Source organism: Physeter macrocephalus, chromosome 21, assembly GCF_002837175.3.
Source record: "Physeter macrocephalus isolate SW-GA chromosome 21, ASM283717v5, whole genome shotgun sequence".
Taxonomy (NCBI): Eukaryota; Metazoa; Chordata; class Mammalia; order Artiodactyla; family Physeteridae; genus Physeter; species Physeter macrocephalus.
In genome coordinates this window covers 120,913,020-120,932,551 of record NC_041234.1, presented here as the reverse complement: position 1 = coordinate 120,932,551, position 19,532 = coordinate 120,913,020, and the positions used below count along the sequence as shown (strand labels likewise).

At 55.1% G+C, this 19,532-nt stretch overlaps 3 protein-coding genes across 5 annotated transcripts in view; 1 reads left to right on the top strand and 2 right to left on the bottom strand.

The window, feature by feature from the left end:
• TEX28 (testis expressed 28) overlaps positions 1-16,088 on the top strand; it is a 44,605-nt gene extending 28,517 nt beyond the window's left edge. Inside the window, exons 3-7 of the mRNA XM_055081537.1 lie at positions 6,201-6,331; positions 6,609-7,056; positions 12,820-12,990; positions 15,423-15,880; positions 16,000-16,088. Of these exons, the coding sequence (XP_054937512.1) occupies positions 6,201-6,331; positions 6,609-6,965 (488 nt within the window). The 3' untranslated portion in view covers positions 6,966-7,056; positions 12,820-12,990; positions 15,423-15,880; positions 16,000-16,088. The remainder of the gene's footprint in view (positions 1-6,200; positions 6,332-6,608; positions 7,057-12,819; positions 12,991-15,422; positions 15,881-15,999) is intronic.
• Positions 7,128-8,812, bottom strand: LOC114484670 (pineal opsin-like; the record flags this gene model as incomplete). Its single annotated transcript, XM_055081617.1, is given in 3 exon segments — positions 7,128-7,631; positions 8,631-8,794; positions 8,797-8,812. Coding segments are annotated over 3 exon segments (684 nt in total), but the record flags the coding sequence as incomplete, so codon positions are not given.
• Positions 8,708-18,276, bottom strand: LOC102981221 (opsin 1, long wave sensitive). Of its 3 annotated transcripts, XM_028482155.2 has the most exons (8): positions 17,969-18,276; positions 17,546-17,650; positions 17,052-17,137; positions 14,220-14,314; positions 13,789-14,085; positions 11,498-11,666; positions 10,146-10,311; positions 8,708-8,841 (listed from the first exon to the last, which is right to left on the bottom strand). In XM_028482155.2, exons 5-8 carry the CDS (start codon positions 14,018-14,020, stop codon positions 8,815-8,817), a joined length of 594 nt encoding a protein of 197 aa, XP_028337956.1. In that variant the 5' UTR covers positions 14,021-14,085; positions 14,220-14,314; positions 17,052-17,137; positions 17,546-17,650; positions 17,969-18,276; the 3' UTR covers positions 8,708-8,814. The 3 variants fall into 3 exon arrangements, with proteins under 3 accessions (XP_028337956.1, XP_028337957.1, XP_028337955.1); XM_028482156.2 differs by lacking the exon at positions 17,052-17,137; XM_028482154.2 differs by lacking the exon at positions 14,220-14,314 and having other exon boundaries at positions 17,052-17,650.
• Positions 18,277-19,532: the final 1,256 nt, after the last annotated feature.

Below are 19,532 nucleotides of genomic sequence, written 5' to 3'. Positions count from 1 at the left end.
TGGGTTTGTTTTTGTAGGTCCTTTTCTTCTCTTGTGTTTCCCACTTAGAGAAGTTCCTTTAGCATTTGTTGTAGAGCTGGTTTGGTGGTGCTGAATTCTCTTAGCTTTTGCTTGTCTATAAAGCTTTTGCTTTCTCCCTCGAATCTGAATGAGATCCTTGCCGGGTAGAGTAATCTTGGTTGTAGGTTCTTCCCTTTCATCACTTTAGGTATATCATGCCACTCCCTTCTGGCTTGTAGAGTTTCTGCTGAGAAGTCAGCTGTTCACCTTATGGGAGTTTCCTTGTATGTTATTTGTCGTTTTTCCCTTGTTGCTTTCAATAATTTTTCTTTGTCTTTAATTTTTTCCAATTTGATTACTGTGTGTCTCGGCCTGTTTCTCCTTGGGTTTATCCTGCATGGGACTTTCTGCACTTCCTGGACTTGGGTGGCTATTTCCTTTCCCATGTTAGGGAAGTTTTCGACTATAACCTCTTCAAATATTTTCTCAGGTCCTTTCTCTCTCTCTTCTCCTTCTGGGACCCCTATAATGTGAATGTTGTTGTGTTTAATGTTGTCCCAGAGGTCTCTTAGGCTGTCTTCATTTCTTTTCATTCTTTTTTCTTTATTCTGTTCCACAGCAGTGAATTCCACCATTCTGTCTTCCAGGTCACTTATCCGTTCTTCTGCCTCAGTTATTCTGCTATTGATTCCTTCTAGTGTAGTTTTCACTTTAGTTATTGTATCGTTCATCTCTGTTCGTTTGTTCTTTAATTCTTCTAGGTCTTTGTTAAGCATTTCTTGCATCTTCTCGATCTTTGCCTCCATTCTTTTTCTGAGGTCCTGGATCATCTTCACTATCATTATTCTGAATTCTTTTTCTGGAAGGTTGCCTATCTCCACTTCATTTAGTTGTTTTTCTCGGGTTTTATCTTGTTCCTTCATGTGATACATAGCCCTCTGCTTTTTCATCTTGTCTATCTTTCTATGAATGTGGTTTTTGTTCCACAGGCTGCAGGATTGTAGTATTTCTTGCTTCTGCTGTCTGCCCTCTGGTCAACATGTGAATTCGTTTAGAGCCCTGAGCATTGGGGGGTGCAGCCCTGACTCCAGCAGAGGCCTGAGGCCCAGTCAGTCCTCAGCAGGGTGTGGCAGAACAGGCACTGGGGGCTCCTGAACACCTTTGGCACTGTCTGTGGCCTCAGGTTGAGGAGCAGTAACCTTGGGAGCTGGAGCAGTCCATTCACTGTGGAATTCCTCCTCATTTGTGGCCTTTTCTGCAGCCCCTGCCCTTCCTTTCCAGTCTCTTCAGCGTCTATGGAGGTGATTTTCATAGGACACTACAACCAAATTGGAAATCTTGGGATTCCTAAAAGCCCCTTTGTCCAAATAAGATTTCCAAGGTCCGATTTATATAAAGCAAGACCAGAGCTCGATGGCTGTTATGAATGTTCTCATATGTTTCTATACTGCCCAGGCCAATGGGACTGTTGTGCTCTAGTAAGTTCTTAACCCGTAGCATATCAGCAGCTGCCAGCTGTGCAGGGGAGCAGAGAGACCTACCTCCCTGCAAGACTCTGCGTGAATTCTGCAAGCGTGCACTTCTAAACCACCACCCTCCTCACACATCACCACCACCAGCAGCACTGGACTGTGGTGGGGTGTGAAATAAGCTTTCATCGTCTTCAGCCACAGACATTTTCTGGTCGTTGGCTACAGCCTTTAGCCTACCCTGATTAATATACATTAGAAACAAAAGAGCAGGTCTGTACGACTCAGATTTACCAGGAGAAATGGAGAATGGTCTGAAGAAGACAATGTCGTAACAGTGACGACAGGGAGCGTGTAGCATTGATCACCTGTAGCATCAACGCCCACTTTACAGACCGGGAAACAGGGTGTCAGCTCAATGAAGTGTCACCCAGTGCCCACAAATGTGTGGTCACTACTCAGGCCCCTGCAATTGTCATGTCTCCTCTGGTGCATCACAAACTGAGGTTTCAAAATGAAAAGTTCTGTGACACTTCCTACACGTTATATCTGTTTGCTTTCAAGAGGGCTTTTTAATTTTTCAATTGAGACAATTCACAAAACATAAAATTATTCATTTTAAAGTCTACAGTGGCATTTAGTGCATTCACAGTGTTGTGCAACCACCACCCTATCTAGTTCCAGAACATTTTCATCACTCTAGAAGGAGACCCCGCCACTCCCCATTCGCCTTCCCTCAGCCCCTGGTAACCACCAATCTGTTTTCTGTCTCCCTGGATTTGTCTATACTGGGACATTTCATGTAAATGGAAGCATATGTTATATAGCCCTTTGTGTCTTACTTCTTTCACCCAGTGTAATGATTTTGAGATTCATCCACGTTGCACACAGGAACAATTCATTCCTTCTTGCTCAGCAGTGCTCTGTGGTGTGAATGCAGTGCATTACCCATTCATCTGCTGCCAGTTGGGGCTGTTAGGAATAGAGCTGCTATGAACATTGTCCTACACATCTTTTTTGTGAGCATATGCTTTCATATGTGGAATTGCTGGATAATAGGGTAGACGTATGGTCAACTTTAAAAAAATTTTTTTTAAATTTTATTTATTTATTTTTGGCTGTGTTGGTCTTCATTTGCTGCACGTGGGCTTTCTCTAGTTGTGGCAAGCAGGGGCCACTCTTCATTGTGGTGCATGGGCTTCTCACTGTGGTGCCTTCTCTTATTGCGGAGCACAGGCTCTAGGCACGCGGGCTTCAGTAGTTGTGGCACGTGGGCTCAGTAGTTGTGGCTCACGGGCTCTAGAGCGCAGGCTCAGTAGTTGTGGCGCACGGGCTTAGTTGCTCCTCGGCTTGTGAGATCTTCCTGGACCAGGGCTCGAACCCGTGTCCCCTGCATTGGCAGGCAGATTCTTATCTACTGCGCCACCAGGGAAGCCCTGGTCAACTTTTAAAGAAGCTGTTTTCCAACATGGTTGTACCATTTTATGTTCCCACCAGGAGTGTGTGAGAGTTCTGGTTGCTCCACGCTCTTGCCAACACTTGGTATGGTCAGTCTTTGAAACTTTAGCCTCTTAAATTCAGGTGTCACTTGGTGGCCCTAAACTCCAGATTGTGTCACCATAGCCCAGATTTTCTCAACCTCAACACTACTGACATTTTTGACCAGATGATTCTCTGTTGTAGGAGGCCGTCCTGTGCATTGCAGGATATTTAGCAGTGTCCCTGGCCTCTACACACTAGATGCCAGTAGCACCCTGGAGGGATTTCGTCTGGCTGTCCTAACAAGGTATCCCAAACTTGGTGGCTGTAAGCAACAGAAATTTATTCTCTCATGGTTCTGGAGTTCAGCAGTATGAAATCAGTTTTCCTTGGGCAAAGTGTGTCAGCAGGGCTGTATCCCTGTGGAAGCTCTAGGGGACAGTCTGTTCCTGGCCTCTTCCAGCTTCTAGGGGCTGCTGGCTTCCTTAGCCTGTGGCCTTGTCACTCCAGTCTTCACGGGCAGCATCTTCCCCTTTCCCTCTGCTCTGTCTTCGTGTGCCCGTTCCATCTTCTAAGGATGCGTGTGGTAGCACATGTGCTCAGGAGGAACTGCTCTGTCCCTGCCATGTTGCCCCAGCTGACGCGCAGTGCCTCACCTCTCATACCTGTGTTTCTCCATCTCAGGCTTCTCCTCCAAGTATCCGGCTGTCAGGTTCTAGCTCAGTTTGTCAAAGCCCGTCCTCAGATGTGAACAAGAATATACTCTTCTGCAACATCAATAACGTTTGAGACCATTTGTATTGGAGAGGGTGGCCTTAACAGCTTTGGAAGATTTGGGGGGCATTTTGGTTGACTGACCATGATTTTGTCTTTGTAAGAGCATGTTCCACAGTGGTGCATTTGCCTCCACGGCTGTAGGAGATGGACAGAGAGGAGTCCTTGACCAAGGGAGGGACAAGAGAGGAGAGTCAGCCGTGTCACAAGCCAGGACGCTGGTGCTGCCTTGCAGAGGGCGAGGAGGCTGGGCGCCGGAGAGAAGGGGAGATGGAGGGAATAGCCTTATAGATTAACATCTTCTTATTTAGGAATCCCTTCAAGAATGTGTTTAAGAGTATAGTCATGGGGGCTTCCCTGGTGGCGCAGTGGTTGAGAGTCCGCCTGCCGATGCAGGGGACACGGGTTCGTGCCCCAGTCTGGGAAGATCCCACGTGCCGCGAAGCGGCTGGGCCTGTGAGCCATGGCCACTGAGCCTGTGCGTCCGGAGCCTGTGCTCTGCAACGGGAGAGGCCACAACAGTGAGAGGCCCGCGTACCACAAAAAAACAAACAAACAAAAAAAAAAAGAGTACAGTCATGGGACTTCCCTGGTGGTCCAGCGGTTGAGAATCTGCCTTTCAATGCAGGGGATGTGGGTTCGAGCCCTGGTCGGGGAACTAAGATCCCACATGCCACGTAGCAACTAAGCCCGTGGGCCGCAACTACTGAGCTCGTGCGCCTCAACTAGAGAGCCCGTGTGCTGCAAACTACAGAGCCCACGTGCTCTGGAGCCCTGGAGCCCACGCGCCGCAACTAGAGAGAAGCCCGCGTGCCGCAACAAAGATCCCGCGTGCCGCAACTAAGTCTCGACACAGCCAAATCAATAAAATATAATAAAATTTTAAAAAAAGAGTATAGTCATACATTCTTATAAATATATATTAATGAAGAATCTACTTATTGACTTCATACCTGTGAAGGATATATTCATGAACATACACTTGGATGTGGTTGGTATCTTGAATGTCCTTGCAGCTCCATCCTTCATGTAAATGGAAGGACAGCCATGGGGAATCTGCTTTCGGGGTGGACACCCCACCATCTCCCCCTCTTTGTGGGTGGTAGCCTCGGCCACATTGTCAGACCAATCTCTTCTCAACAGGGAACAAGGCAGAGACTAATGGAATAGTCCTTGAAATACCATCGCGAACTGGCTCTTGATTAATTGCTTCAACAAATGCCTGTTCAGCTTCTCAGCTGCCTGGGGGCCATCTCCACGTGGTGCCAGTCAAGTCCCTGAAGTAGGACCTAGTTGACCCGCTCACCTCCCATTCCCTGTCGGTGCCTGTGCTTCTCCGCAGGGCCCCGGGCCCCAGCCATTCTCCAGCCTCACCACCCCCGGCTCGGGTCAGGCCTTCCTTGGCTCTTCCCTAAAGAGCTAGAAGCTGCTGTTTGGAAATATTCCAAACCCAGGGAAAACAGAGAAGAACATGGTGAAGGTTATATGACCACCCCCAGCTTCCTCAAGTCTTAATATATTTGCTTCAACATTCTTTTTAAGAGATAAAAGTTTAAAAGATGATTCGCTTGAAACTCTCACATTCCCCTTCCCCCTTGCTGCCCACCTCGCTGTCCTCACTAGGCGCTTAGCTTTTCCAGGCATGTTTTTAGACTTTTACTACTTACATGTGTGGCCACAAACAACAGGTAGTGAGTGATGTTTTATTTGTGTTTTTTTAACAGGTCTACTGAGATATAATTTACGTGCCATAAAATACACCATTTTAACCGTTTCAATGATCGTTAGTAAATTTACTGAGTTGTGCAGTCGTTAACCACAGTCCAATTTTGCTTTTTGTTTTAAACAGCTTTATTGAGCTACAATTCACATCCCATACAATTCAGCCATTTAAAGTGTAAGGTTCAGTGTTTTTAGCATATTCACAGAGCAGTCTCAGTCGAGAACATTGTCATCGCTTCCAAAAGAAATTCCATCCCCACTAGCAGTCAATCCCCACCTCCCTACCCCATCCAGCCCCCGGAAACCACAGATTTATTTCTGTCTTTATGGATTGGCCTATTCTGGACGTTTCTTATAAATGGAATCATACAATATGTGGTCTTTCGTGACTGCTCCATCCCTATAATCAGCAGACTTTTATGGAAGAACTACTGCACACCAAACACTGGTGCGGGACTATGTATGGAATTTAACAGCACGCACGGACAGTTTAGATCTCGATTTTTGCAACTTCTAGTTTATTGCTATTTTTGTAAAGCCCTTACAAAAGAGTGACTATATATAAAAGATAGATGAATATCGGTGTGGGTGTGTGGCTGGCGTGCACCCGGGGTGTTCTGAGGCAACCCTGGAGGAGGAGGAGGAAGGTGGATTCTGAACCCAAGTCTAGTCCTGAGGGAGGACCGCTCAGCCCCAGAACGAGCTTGGGGCCGGGCGCTCGGGGAGTGTTACTTTCTCTTTTGCTCCCAAGACAAGGGCAGCTGGAAGGACAGGTGAATGAGCACCTACAGGGGCACCTGGACAAGATTTACCACCTCAAACAGAATCTGGCCTGCACCCAGGAGAGAATGGCCTATCTGTCCTACGAGAGAGCCAAGGAGACATGGGTGAGAACCTCACAGGGGGACCTTGTGAGAAGCGGCCAGTGAGAAGGCCGTGGGGGCGAGAGAAGCAGAAGATGAGTGAATCCGCTCTGACAGCCCTGAACCGAGGGAAGAGGCAGATCCTCAAGCTGTGCCCCACAGCGACCCGTGTTCCCCTTCCTGCTGCCCTAACCCCGGCCCTGGCTCCGGCTCAGCTGATCTGGGAACTCGCGCACTGAGGCTCCGGTACCCCCGGGTGGCGGGGGATCGGGGTGACAGCGTCACTCTCTTCCTCCTGCAGGAGGTTATGGACACGTTCAGGAGCCGTGCAGCCAAGCTGGAGGCTCTGCAGCAGGCGACCCAGCTGGAGGTGACAGAGAGCGCGCGTAGCCGGCGCCGGGGCTTCCCGCGCCGCCGCGCCAGTCTGCTGTGCACGCTGGCCGCCGTCGTCCTGGTCCCGGTCCCCAGCGCGCGCGCCTGCTCAGTGCCTCCGCTGAACTCGCGCCTGCGCACGGGCGCCGCGTTCCTGCTCGTCGCGCTGGGCGCCCTGGAGTGGCAGAAGCAGCGTGCCGTCCCCGCCGCAGACAGGCAGGCCTGGCTCCCCTCCAGATGGAGACTGTGTTCCGGGGATTCCAAGCCTCTGCCAGAGGGGCCTTAAAGGGCCTGGCTTCGCTAGCTCCTCCCGCCTCCCCAGACAGCTGCTTCTCGGCTCTCCCTTTCTTGTTCCATCACAAGCAGCCCAATGAGAGGTACGTGGACGCCCGCCCGCCTCGCGCTCGCCTTTCTTGCGATCCTTCTATCCCGTCTGTAGACATGAGGCTTAGAAAAGATGAGCAACTCCAAAGTACGGTGCTGCGCCCCTCTCCCCCCCCCCCCCGGGCCCCCCCCCGCCCCCGGGGCCCAGCGCCCAGGGGCTCGCCTTTCTTGCGATCCTTCTATCCCGTCTGTAGACATGAGGCTTAGAAAAGATGAGCAACTCCAAAGTACGGTGCTGCGCCCCTCTCCCCCCCCCCCGTGCTCTCTCACGACCCAGTGACCCAGCGCTCAGAGGCTCGGGTGCCCCCAAGCTGCAGTGGCAGCCTCTATGACTCGGTTGCTTCTGGCAAAGAGAAACTACATTTATTTCACAGGGATGGAGAAAAGGGGCAGGGGCGGGGTGGCCAAAGCCCCGGAGGGTGGGACTGGTTACGTTTTCCAGTGGGAGACAGACGACTCGGGCAGCTGACACCGAGGAGACAGATGAGGCCTCTGTTTTGGAAACGCTGGAGAGTTCAGAGCTATCATCCACCTTCTTCCCAAAGAGCTGCAAGATGCAGTCTCGAAACTGGCAGGACAGAAAGTGTTATTGAGCAGAGCAGGCAGGGCTTCCCTCAGAGTGTCACCTTGATGGCTTACACACCCACAGTCTACAAGGAGAATGGAGGAAGCCTCCAGCTGCGCCTTGCACGTGGCGATGGTCTCTTCCTGAGTATTCGATTATCTAAGTCATTGAGTTTAGCAGTTGTCGGTGACTGTTGTGGGCCCAACTGTGTTCCCAGAGATATGTTCAAGTCCTGACCCCTGGAGCCTGTGACTGTGACCTTATTTGGGAATAGAGTCTCTGCAGATGTGATTAAGACGAGGTCACGCTGGAGTAGGGTGGGCCCTAATCCAATGACTGATGTCCTCATGAAAACAAGGGAATTTGGAATCCGACCCAGAGGGAAGGTAAAGGCAGAGACTGGGAGACTCGTCCACAAGCCAAGGAACACCAGAGGTTACGGGTACCTGTCAGGACCTAGGAAAGGGGCCTGGAACAGACTCTCCCTCAGAAACAACCAACACTGCCCACACCTTGATCTCACATTGCTTGCCACCAGAACGATCATCTCTTCAGCCAGGAGAGTCTTGGGGCATCAGGAGGGCATGTGGGCCGTATTCACTTCTCAGATCGCATCTCCTGTCGCCACTGAGTTAAGAACAATGACTCTGTTCCAGGCCCCTTTCCTAGGTCCTGACAGGTACCCGTAACCTCTGGTGTTCCTTGGCTTGTAGACACGACCTGGCAGTCCTAGGCTGCCTGAGCTCCGGGCTCCGCCCAAAGGCCAGCGGGGGGGAGGGGCACGCAGCGCACAGCGCACTGCAGGAAACGCGCACCCTCAGGCCCAGATCATAACGGGGTCCAGAGGGAGGGCTGGCGGGGCTGGCTCGCGTGCTCAGCCTTCCCTGGTCATTGTCCTGGAGGTGACTGTCAGCCTTCCCACAGACACGCTTCCAGGTGGGAGCCATCGCTGGGCTCTTCCAGGCTCCGTTTCCAGTTTGCTCTGTCAACTGCGTGACTTACCTGCCGGTTCATGAAGGCATAGATAATGGGGTGGTAGATAGTGGCACTTTTGGCGAAGTAGGCTGGCAGGGCGGCCACCAGAGGGTGGAAGGCGTAGCCAGGGTGGGCAGCGGCGAAGCAGGCAAAGAACGTGTAGGGCCCCCAGCAGAGGCAGTGGGCGAAGACACCACCATCACCATGCGGGTTACCTCCTTCTCCGCCGCTTCGCCACCTGGGGGAGACAGAGAGTCGCCCTGGGGACAGCGAGTGGCAGAGCCCCTCAGGGCTCCGTACCCCAGGGGATTCCGTGCTGCTGCTGCTTGGGTAGCTGGTCAGGGAGGCTAGTGGGGAGAAGCAGATGGGCCCAGCTGGGCAGCACCCGGGCCACCCGAGTGGGGCCGGCCTTGTGGGGGCTCTTACAGGCTTGGAGGTGGCGCAGCTGGGCTTGGCTAAGACAGCCCCGAGCTGCGCCCGCCCAGCTCTTGGCTTAGCTTGCTTCCTGTTAGGAGTCTGTGAAGGAGGTAAGGAGGCTGTGCCTAGCCTCACCTGGTCCCTTACCAGAGTGTCCCGTCCCATGGTCAGGTCTGGGGGCCGGGCAGGAGAAGGCACGGGGGCGGCCGCCACCTGCTGCGGGCAGGGACCGGCTGCAGACAGCCGAGTGGGGATGAGGGGCGACGGAGGGCTGGGGCGCGCTCTGGAGCCCGGGCTGCGCAGCCCAGAGCTCACTTGGCCCCAGCTGTGTGCGGATACCTGTGGGAGTCGGCTAAGTTGCCTCTGATCCCTGACTGCCAACCTGGTCACACACCGAAGGCCATGAGGGGAGGGGAGCTGATCTCCAGCCCGTGGCCTCCACTCCACAAAGAGCTCATAAGCACACGCTGACCCGATTGTGGGCACAAGCAGCTTCGTAGAGGAAAGGCGCCACCCCAGAGGCCTCTTATTCCCTGTGCCAGGCAGGAGCCCCACAGGGCCAGGTGGCACCTCCAGATCAAGCTGACTGTAGGTTAGCTGATCGACAAAGGGACGACGTACGCACGGTGTTCAGGACCCCGATCTCATTCTCCTGCTTCGCTCTGATTTCCCACACCAGGGCATCCCCTTCCCGGGGGGAGGGGGGAGGACAGGTCCGGGGGGCAGATGGCATGTGAAGGGGACGCGAGCACTCCGGTAGCAGCCTTTTCAAAACACCCCTTGATTGGCAAGTTTAGCCTTTGGATCTGGCCAGCTGTGCTCCACTCCACGGCAGAGGCGGGCTTTCCACCCCCCCCCGCCCCGGGATCAGGAGGAAATGCAGTTGTGTTCCCTTATTGGGTCCCTCCACGAGGAGGCGGGCAGTCCCTTCCCACCCTGTAGGGGCGAGGCCGAGGGAGCCAGGGCTGCACCTGCCACCTCGAAGGCATTGGCAGATGCTGGCAATTCCAGATATCTGGTTTGGGGGCTGGACAGTGGACTGGGCGGTCCTGTGTGCCAGCCTAGACCTCCCTGGCGTTCATGACCCTGCCCGCACGGGTGAAGCTGGGAGGGTGTGGGGCTCACCGCCCGGATGGCCAGCCACACTTGCAGGTAGCAGAGCACGATGGTGCCGAGCGGGACGAGGCCGCAGGCGATCACGAGCGCGGCCACGTAAGACTGCGCCCCAGGGTAAGAGCTGCCGCTGAACACGTCCGGGCCGCACGAGGTCTTCAGGCCGTGGGGCCAGTACCTGGGGAGAGGGGCCGGCAGCCCGTCCTGAAGTGGGCAGGGACCCGGGCCCCCACCCGCCCCAGCACACCACGGACTTGGGTAAGGTTGTTGGGCTTTTTTATTGAGGTGAAATTCACATTACATGAATTAACCATTTTTGAAGTGAACAATTCGGAGGCATTTAGTACGTTCACGATGTTGCAACTGCAACATGTTGCACAGTTGCACAAAGGTGCAACTGCCACCTCTGTCTAGTTCCAGAACATTTTCATCACCCCCAAAGGAAGCCCTTCAGAAGGATTTTAGTAAATCCTTGTCCATCTCTGGTCTCACATTCCCTTCTTTTTTTATTGAGGTAAAATACACATCACATAATTATGAGGTTTGGTACATTCACAGTGTCGTGCGTCCATCACCACTATCTGGTTCCACAACATTTTCGTAACCCCGATCACATCCCCTTTTTACGAAGGGAAGGCGAGGCACCCTCTTGTCTTAACACCTGTGAACCCCTGAGGATTCAGTGAGCACGTGTTCGACAATCGCAGCCATTGTCGGCGTGGGGACAGACAGAGCCTGGCTTCTCGCAGCGATGGAAGCTTCCCAAAGAAAGACCATACCCTCTCCAGACGCCACAAGAACGTGTTCACGAGCTTGCAGTGGAAGATACAAATGCAACGGCCTTGTCCCGTCCAGCCCCCTCAAACACCTGAGCCGTTTCCTTGGAAATTCGGGACTTCCCCCAAAGGATCCACCTGGTGAGGACACTGGTAACCAACAGCCCAGGTGTACCTACGACCCAAGGAGCCTCGGAAAGGGGGGCCCCTCAGCAGGTGCAAGAAAGAGGCCTGGGGCGGAGTGGGCAGGAGGGCTCTGGAATCCAAACGTGCCTGTGGCCTCCGCCGGCAGCGCTTCTCTATGTGTTCTCATGAGCTGCTCCGGTTTGGGAGAAACAGACCTTGCCAGAGGCTCGGAGACCACAGGGCCCGTTGCCACGTTGCATCCAGGCAGATTCACGCATTCACGGAGAGTGCACGCTCCAAGGGGTCTCAGGGAGAGTCAGGTCCATCCTCACTTTACTCGTGGAACCACAAAGGCCCAGGGACAGGAAATGATGTGCCCCAAGGTCACCAAGGGAATCACAAGTTTGACCCTCCCTGCTCTGTTCTAAACTAATCGCCTTCCTGGCACCCTGGCATCCTTACCTGCTCCAACCAAGGATGGGTGGAGCTGTCCACACAGCAGCCCAGGTCCAGGAGAAGGCAATGCCCGCAATGGCCAACTTGGCATCAAATCTCACATTGCCAAAGGGCTTGCAGACCACCATCCATCTCTCCCAGGAAATGATGGCCAAGGACCAGAGACCAGTGATCCCTGCAGGGGGACGAGCAGACAGAGGAGGGCTCTGAGTCAACGCTTTTCAAGATCAAGAGGACACCCCCCACCTACCTGCAAAACCTAATTCTCCAGAAAGTGTTTTCCGGTCCGGGGAGCAGCGGGCCTCTTGATCAGTTCTTTCTCTAACCCCTGCTTTCCGGGCTGCTTCCCCATTGGGCCTGCACCCGCCTCCCCTTGCCTTCTCTGATTTGGCCTCATGGCCCACCTCGCTTTCCACCTCTCTTTTACTCGGCCACCAGCCTTTCTTGTGATGCTGTCATTGCAACTCCTGACGGCCGCGTACACACCTGAGGCCACACCGAGGTGCTACAGCCCCAGCCCAGGGCAAGGAGACAGGACGTGTGCGGTGAGCTGTGCCCTCCTGCCGGTGGGCAGGCCTCCCCTCAGCCCAGGCCTCTCAGCACCGCCCGCCATGCAGCGGTCTGTGGAAGGAATCCGGAGCTCCACGAACTGGGGTGGGGAAAATGATGTCTTTGTTTGCACTAAGCTCTACTGGACACTTGGCCTTCTTTGCTTCCATTACGAGTGTGGTAGCATTAGCAGCGCCCGTGACTTGGTCACTTTGCAGGGGTGGCAGACATTTCCCAACATGACTATATTCATAACTACTTTGACATTTCAGTGGCTGTCTGGCCGGATACAGTTATTTGATACCTTAATAAAGAATGGCGTCACGTATACTTCTAAAAATACTGGTAATACTAATACTTTTAATGAGGGAGTATGTCACTAGCGTTTAATACTTTGATAACTATATTTCGGTATCATTGGCTTCCTTTGTCATCTTATGGATCTCATTGTGCAGATTTGCCAACATTCTTCTAAGGAGGGGTCCACGGGCTTCCCCAGAGGGCTGAGGGTGTCTGTGGCCCCAAAACTGGTGACCCGAGAGCAGACCTCGAGCAGTTACAAAGGCAAGACAGACGTAAGCGAGGAGCCGCCCAGGCGGGCCAGGCACCAGCTACCGAGGTGCATGGAGGGTTGGAACTTGGGGTGGACTTGCTCGGCCTGACCTTCCCTGGTGAAGTAACTTGGTGGAGCTGGCGCCACTAGTGATTCAAGTCCTTGACCAGGTCCCCGCTCCCAGGCCCCTCTAATCCTAGCGTCTTTCTGTCATTCGTCTCCTCAGAATCTGAACTGGAGATCACTTCAGGCGGCAGCAAGACAAACCCAAGTTAGACGTGGGAGCTAAGGACCCAGGCATTGTGACCAGGTGGCCCTGGGAAACTTGAAAAATGGAAAGGCAGCTGCAAGCCTTCGCTGCTCTGATGGCCGGGGGCCTGGAGACAGGCTGCACGCGGTGAGTGCGGTGGCCCTCGGGCTCCGTGTCATCTCGGGTGGACGCCAAGCTGCAGCCCCACGGCCCTTGGTTCTGTCCTGGGGACGTGGTGCAAGGGCCTCTGAGGCGTCCCTGGCCTTGTCAGGCCTGCCTGTGCGCCTCTTCTTCATGGGCCCTTGGCAAGGAAACCCCGCCACGCTGACCTTGCCTGGCACCCAGTGCAGACCCACACCCTGCTCTACCTGGCTCAGCCCTCGCTCCCTCGCTCAGCCTCCCCGCCGTCAGCCAGCCTCCTACCGGTCTCGCCGTGGGGTCCCCTCCTCCCCACTCCTCAGCGCGCCGTCCTGGGCCTATCGCCTCCCGCTGTCTGCTCACCCGCGCTCTGGCCACCCCACCAACCCAGCTGTCTGTGCCCCTTCCTGTCCTGCTGAGTCGACATTCGGCTCCCTCATCGCCTCCTCCTCCAGGTCACGTGCCCACTCTCTGGGATGGGAGCCCCTCAGGGCTCGGACCCTGTGTGCAGCATCCTGGATGCCTTACGGCACGGGGCCGAGAGCGCACGTACTTCTGGCCAAAGTTGACGTGAACAGGGTCACAACCCACGGAGATATTAGCAATGGGGCTGGTCGGATCTAGTTTCAATATCTCGGAGGCCTCCCCTCCCACACTGTCCTGAGATTATGTGGATCTGTCTGTCCCCGTTCAGAGATGTGCCTCGAACACGCCCCGGAGGCACACCTGCGGATTTTGCCGCATGAGTGTTTCCTTTACGCACGGGAGGCTGTGCCCAGGCCTGTGCCCAGGCCCCGGCTGGCTTACCACACAAGGCGACAGTGTAGCCCTCCACGATGCACAAGGGGTGGCCCAGCACAAAGTAGCCGTACATCTGGTTCACAGCGCTGATGGTGCCGGCGATAATCGTCTCCGCCAGGTCGGCGATGGCCAAGTTCACCAGGATCCAGTTCAGAGGGTGGCGCAGCTTCTTGAACTTCATGGTGGCTGCCAGCACGAGCCCATTCGTGAAGATGGAGGCGATGACCACGAAGACCATCCAGACAGTGGTGCGGTGATACACCCATCTGGGAGCGATGTGGTAACTGGGGCCGCCGAAGGGGTCTGGAGGCAGGAGACACGGAGCGAGGAGAGGAACTGGGCAGCAGCTCCACCACCTGGACAGCTACACCTGTGCCGCCCTCCTCGCCCCATCAGAATCTCCCCTCAGCCTCCTGCCTTCCACCCGCCGCACTCACCTTTACGACTGGTCTTCTCCTCTAGCTCTGCCCGTCTGCAGACAGCCTTCCCTCCATTCGGTCTCTCAAGCTCGAGGCCATGGCCTGCTAGATGCCTGCACGGGCGTCCTTGAACTTAACAAAGCGGAACTCCTCATCGCCGCTGCCCCGTCTGATCTGCGCCCCGCCATGGGCCAGGTCGGCCTCCTGGAGGGTGGTGGGCTGGCTTGCTCCTCTCCCCTGAGCCCTTCTGTGCCTGGGCCTCATTCGCCCCTACCACAGGGAGCTCCCAGAAACCTGCCGGCAATATCTGCCACCACGCTAGATACCACAGGCTCCCAAGGAACAGGCCTTGGACTACTTGGCACCAGCGTAGTGCCAGTTTCTGTGCAAAAGGGAGCCGAGGGGAAGCACTGGGGCTGCTGATGGGCCCGGGAACAGCAAGCCCCCAGATTGCCAGCAGATCTGACCCAGAAAGTCCAATAGGTTGGTGTGAGAAAAGCAGCTGGAACTAGGAGGTGTGTGGAATGCTTGCGGGCACGTGAGAGGGGCTGGGGCGGTTTCAGAACAAGGCAGCCAGGCCGTCCTTCCTGGACAGCCCGTGGAGTCTGAGTCAGGCAGGGACGAGGGCCGTGTGTGGCCCGGAAGGGACAGCACTCCAAACGTGGGAAGCGAAAAGAGGGGGCCTCCGGCAGTGCAACCAGGGCAGGTGCACCGGCCTGCCCCCTTCTCCTGAAAGTTTCAGGTCTAATCTTGTGAGGAAATGAGCGCGAGAAGGGTATCACAGTCAGCTCCCAGGTAAGGGCCTCCTGAGAAATACAGGGCAGGAGGGAATTGGGTATGGGGGCCGGTGTACCTTGTTTTCTAGATTTTAATTTGGAGCCTTGTAAATATTTTATTCCATAATTATAAAACAACATTCAATTTTAAAAAGCAATCCCTGAAAAATCAAAAATAAAACAAATGGACCTGACCGCATATGCACTCGGTGGCATGGTCACATAGAGAGGGGCTACTCGGAGGGACCCCAAAAGACGCTAGTTTGCCTATTCGAGCCTAGTGGCACGTTCCCAAAGGATGAAGAGACCTGTCCAAAGGCTAAGCTTTGGGTAATCATGTTGTTGGCGATAGTGTTGGCGTCATCATTCTGAGACCGTTTTGAGTGTGTTTGAGATAAAGCAAATGAGTAATGAAATGATATTCTAATTCCACCTCTACCCACAGCCCTTAAGAACACGATTCTTAGTGGGAGAGAAAGGAGACGCAGAGGTCAAACCCAACTGGCTCCACTGGGGAACCAAGTCACTATTTGGAACCGGGCGAAATAGAAGGAGACTCAAGCATCTCCTCTGCCTTTCCCACGCACACCGTATCCCGGGGGAACCCGAGAGCACGTGAGAGCCAGTTTCTCTTTATCAAAGTAGTGAAGCTAATAAATGAAGACAGGGTCAGAAGAATCCCAACGTCACCATTTCGAAATCCCCAGTGGTTCAATGGGTCCTCGCGTTGAGCGTCAGCAGCTGCCAACACTGTGGAAAAAGGGACACCCTCCTCATGGAGCGGCCTTGCCCAAACGCCTGACACATCCGCCTGGCTGCCCGGCAGACCTTCAGCTCGACAGCTAGTGGACGGAAACAGGCGTGGCGGAAGGGGTGGGGAGCCGTCAGCAAAGTCTGAAGCGGGTGAGTCTGGGGACAACAGACTCGCTTTCGTCAACAAATAAATTGCAAGGAGGTTGAGGGGGAACCTCTAAAAGTATGACCTCGTGGTTATGTTTTTAAAGAGTCCTTTCCTCTTACAGGTACCTACCGAAGATCTACAGAGGAGATGATGTGATGTCTTGGATCTGCTTCCAGAAATCAGCAGGAGTGGTTAGTGGAGGGGGTTAGAGATGAAACAAGACAAGTGATGGATACCCGGGGGCCATTATACTCTCCCCTCTACTTTGGTAGACACTTGAACTCTTGAAAAACTTTTACAGTAAGGAAGCTTGTGCATCGATGAAGCCCCAGGGGCCTCCGGGGAGAGCACTGTTGTGTCTACCTCGAGGACATTCTGGGGTGCAAACAGTCAGGTCAAGGTGAACTTCACGGTTCTCAACCAATTCGGCTTGGGAACCCTGTCGCTGGTCCTGCTCTGGCTGTCAAGGAGCTGGTGTGGCTCCTGGAAACGGCAGCACGTGAGACATTCTTAAAGGAACTGAAGGTCTTTGGTTTGAAGAAGGGGCCCGGGGAGGGGGGCCAGGGGCTGAGGGGTCATTACAGTCTTCAGGTCTCTGATGGGCTGGCGTGCCCAGGGCAGAACTCGGGCTGCCTCGGTGGAGTTTTCGGCCGAAGCCCTCTCTACTGGGACAGCTCGGAGCAGAACAGCTGCCCCGGGAGCCGAGCTAGCCTCTTCCCTAGCATGTACCGCCAGAGGCCGTGGGCTCTGGGCGTGAACTTGGACAAGATGGCCACCACGGTCTCTTCTACCCTTAGGCTCTCGAAGTCACTCACCCTCCTCCGGGCCAGCCCAGCCTCTCACTCCCGCTGGTGGTCTCCATTTGGCTTTGGGAGCTGCAGAGAGGAGTCAGGCCCAGTTCCCTCCCTGGGAGCTCAGGGGTGGCACTCACTAGCAGTCTGGGGCCACACGGGAAGAGTTCATGAGCCTTCCTGGGACAGGAATTCTCAAAGGGTCTGGGAAGCCCATGTGGTTTGAAAATGCATATTCGATATTACGGTGTCCTTTTATATTCAGAGGGGACCCCCCCCCGTTCATGTTATCATAAGGGCTAAGAGAGAAGGCCACTCGGGCCTGTGTCCCAGGAGGGCCGTTCCAGCCAGCGTGACCCAGCCTTGGCACCTACTCGCTCACCTCTGGTGGAGTTGCTGTTGGTGTAGGTGAAGACGCTCCCCTGGGTGCTGTCCTCAAAGCTGGTCTGCGGCTGCCCACCTACAAACCTTTGAGGGCCCCACTGCTGGGCCATGGCTCTGGAAAGCCCCGCCCCCGATGCCTGCCAGCCCTGGCGCTGCCCGGCGCTCACGCTGCTTTATACCAGCCTGCGGGATCAGCCCAGGCCTCTTCACCTTAAAAGCTCCCAAACCTTTCACCATCTGATCTCTTAACTGGGCCTGGGACTTAGACCTCCTACTTCCCCAGCCCTGGGCCTCCTGGCTCCTCAGGCGAGCCCACGAGGGCGGCTTAGAGGGATTTGCTGGGAGCCAGCCTCAGAGCCAGGGTGGCTGTGGAGGCTGCCGTGGGCCCTCGCTGCTGTTTCCCTGTCCTCTCTTCCCTTCTACCGTCCAGCGTCTGCTCCTAGGCCGGGCAGGCACAAGTGGCAGGCTTTTCAGCCCGAAGCCCAGACCCACCTTTCCCAGCGGCTGCTCCCCAAGTGACTTCGCGGGGCTGAGGCCTGCAACTGGAGCCTCCCTGTGGGTCAGACCATCTCGGCGTGTGCCAGTGGGGCTCCTTCCCTGGGAAGGGATGGACAGGCCTGGGGTGGGAGAGACTCCGCCGCGCCTCTTGCTTCCCCCTCACCCCACCACCTTGCTCGCCGTGAGCTGCAGCTCGTTCCGTCACCAGGGAGCTCAGCCAGGCCCTCCCAGCAGCTGAGGGGGCCCAGGGGCCCTCGGACCCCACCTCAACTCTCCCCCCGCTGAGTTGGCCTGCCCGTGACGACAGCCTCCCTCTAGACTTGCCTTCAAAAGCAAAGCTCTCAACAGAGTGTTCCAGGCAGGCTGCCTTCACTGTCCCTTTTGACCCACTGCAGTCTGGCCGCTGGCACCGCTTACCTGCTAATTGCCCAATTCTGCAGCCTTGCGTGTTTCCACACAAGAAGGCGAATAGGAATGCTCAGAGCAGCATTCTTCACAAAAGGTCAAAAGGTAGAAACAGTCCCAAAGTGAGTCGACAGCTGAATGGATGAACAAAATGTCGTCAGCCATAACAAGGCATGAAATTCTGACACATGTTCCAACATGAGTGAATCTTGAAAACGGGATGCTAAGTGCGAGGAACCAGACACAAAAGACCTCATACTGTGTGATTCCGTTTATATGAAATGTCCAGAATAGATAAATCCACAGAAACAGAAAGCAGATTGGTGGTGCCAGGGGCTGGGGTGGGGGGTGATGGAGAGTGACTGCTAGCGGGGATGGGGATGCCTTTGGTGCTGACGAAACTATTCTAAAATTAGATGGTGATGGTGCAGCCACTGTGGAAAACAGTTTGGCAATTCCAAAGATTGAAAAATAGAATTACCACGTGATTCAGCAATTCTCCTTCTGGGTACGTAACCAAAAGAACTGAAAGGGGTTTTGAGGGGCTCCCAGTGCGAACATAGCATGTTTGATGGCACTTGATGTCACAAGGTCAGATGCCTAGAACCCACCCCCAGGTTCTTCTGACTTCCAAGGCCATGCTTTTCCCTCTTCCTGGATCCCCGGGGGCTCTGCCTGTCCCCCACCCCTCCCCCCAGAGTCAAAGAATCAGCGCATCTGAGAATGCGAGAGCCGGAGGTGGGCCCCCTCTGAGGTCACCCGCTCAACCTGGTCCCTTCTGAGCACTGGCTGCAGGCCTGCCTCTTCCCAGCACTGCCATGGACTGGCCAGGTGGCCTTGGGTGGGGTGACCCCTCCCTCTCAGGCCAGGTTCACCTTCTGTGTAAAGGGAGAGGACCCATCCTGCCTGCCCCTGCCTACCCGCCCCCTCACCGGGCTGCTGCGGGCCCTTTGGAAGCCCTTTGTGAAGCCTCCAGCCGGAGCTGGCCCACCACTTGCCCAGCCTGCCCCTGTCCAGCATGGCACCAATGACTGAGCTCAGCGGCAGGGCTGCCCCAAGACCCTGGGGAACGAGGGCACAGGGCAAAGGTGGGAGGAGGTGGCGATGGCAGTGAGTCCTGGACCCTCCCCTGGACCGTCTGCAGAGTGGGGTGCTGATTGATGGTTAGGGCTAACAGAAGATCAAGTCCAGTTTTAGCCGAAAGCAGATTACTGCCCTGGAAAGTCCCCTGGCACCTGGGCGCACACGTGGGCTTCCCGAGGCCCAGCGAAAGCTCACCGGGGTCCCGCGCTCTGGCAAAGGGTGGAGAAAAAGGGAGGGGCTTTCGAGAGGGAGATGAAGAAAAGTGGGTGGGGCCAAAATGTGAGTGAGGAGCGGGAGGACAAATAGGAGCGGGGGAGGAGGGAGAAGGGGCCAAGCCCGGAGGCTAGCGTGCTTCAGGAAACGGCCCCCTGGGCAAAGGCCAGGCCCTCCGCTCGGCCCTGGGTCACCGCCCTCGCCCCAGCTGGGGCCCCCTGGCCAGGCTGGAAGATGAGATGTCAGCCTTGTCTCTAATCCAACTACTCCAAGTGACTCG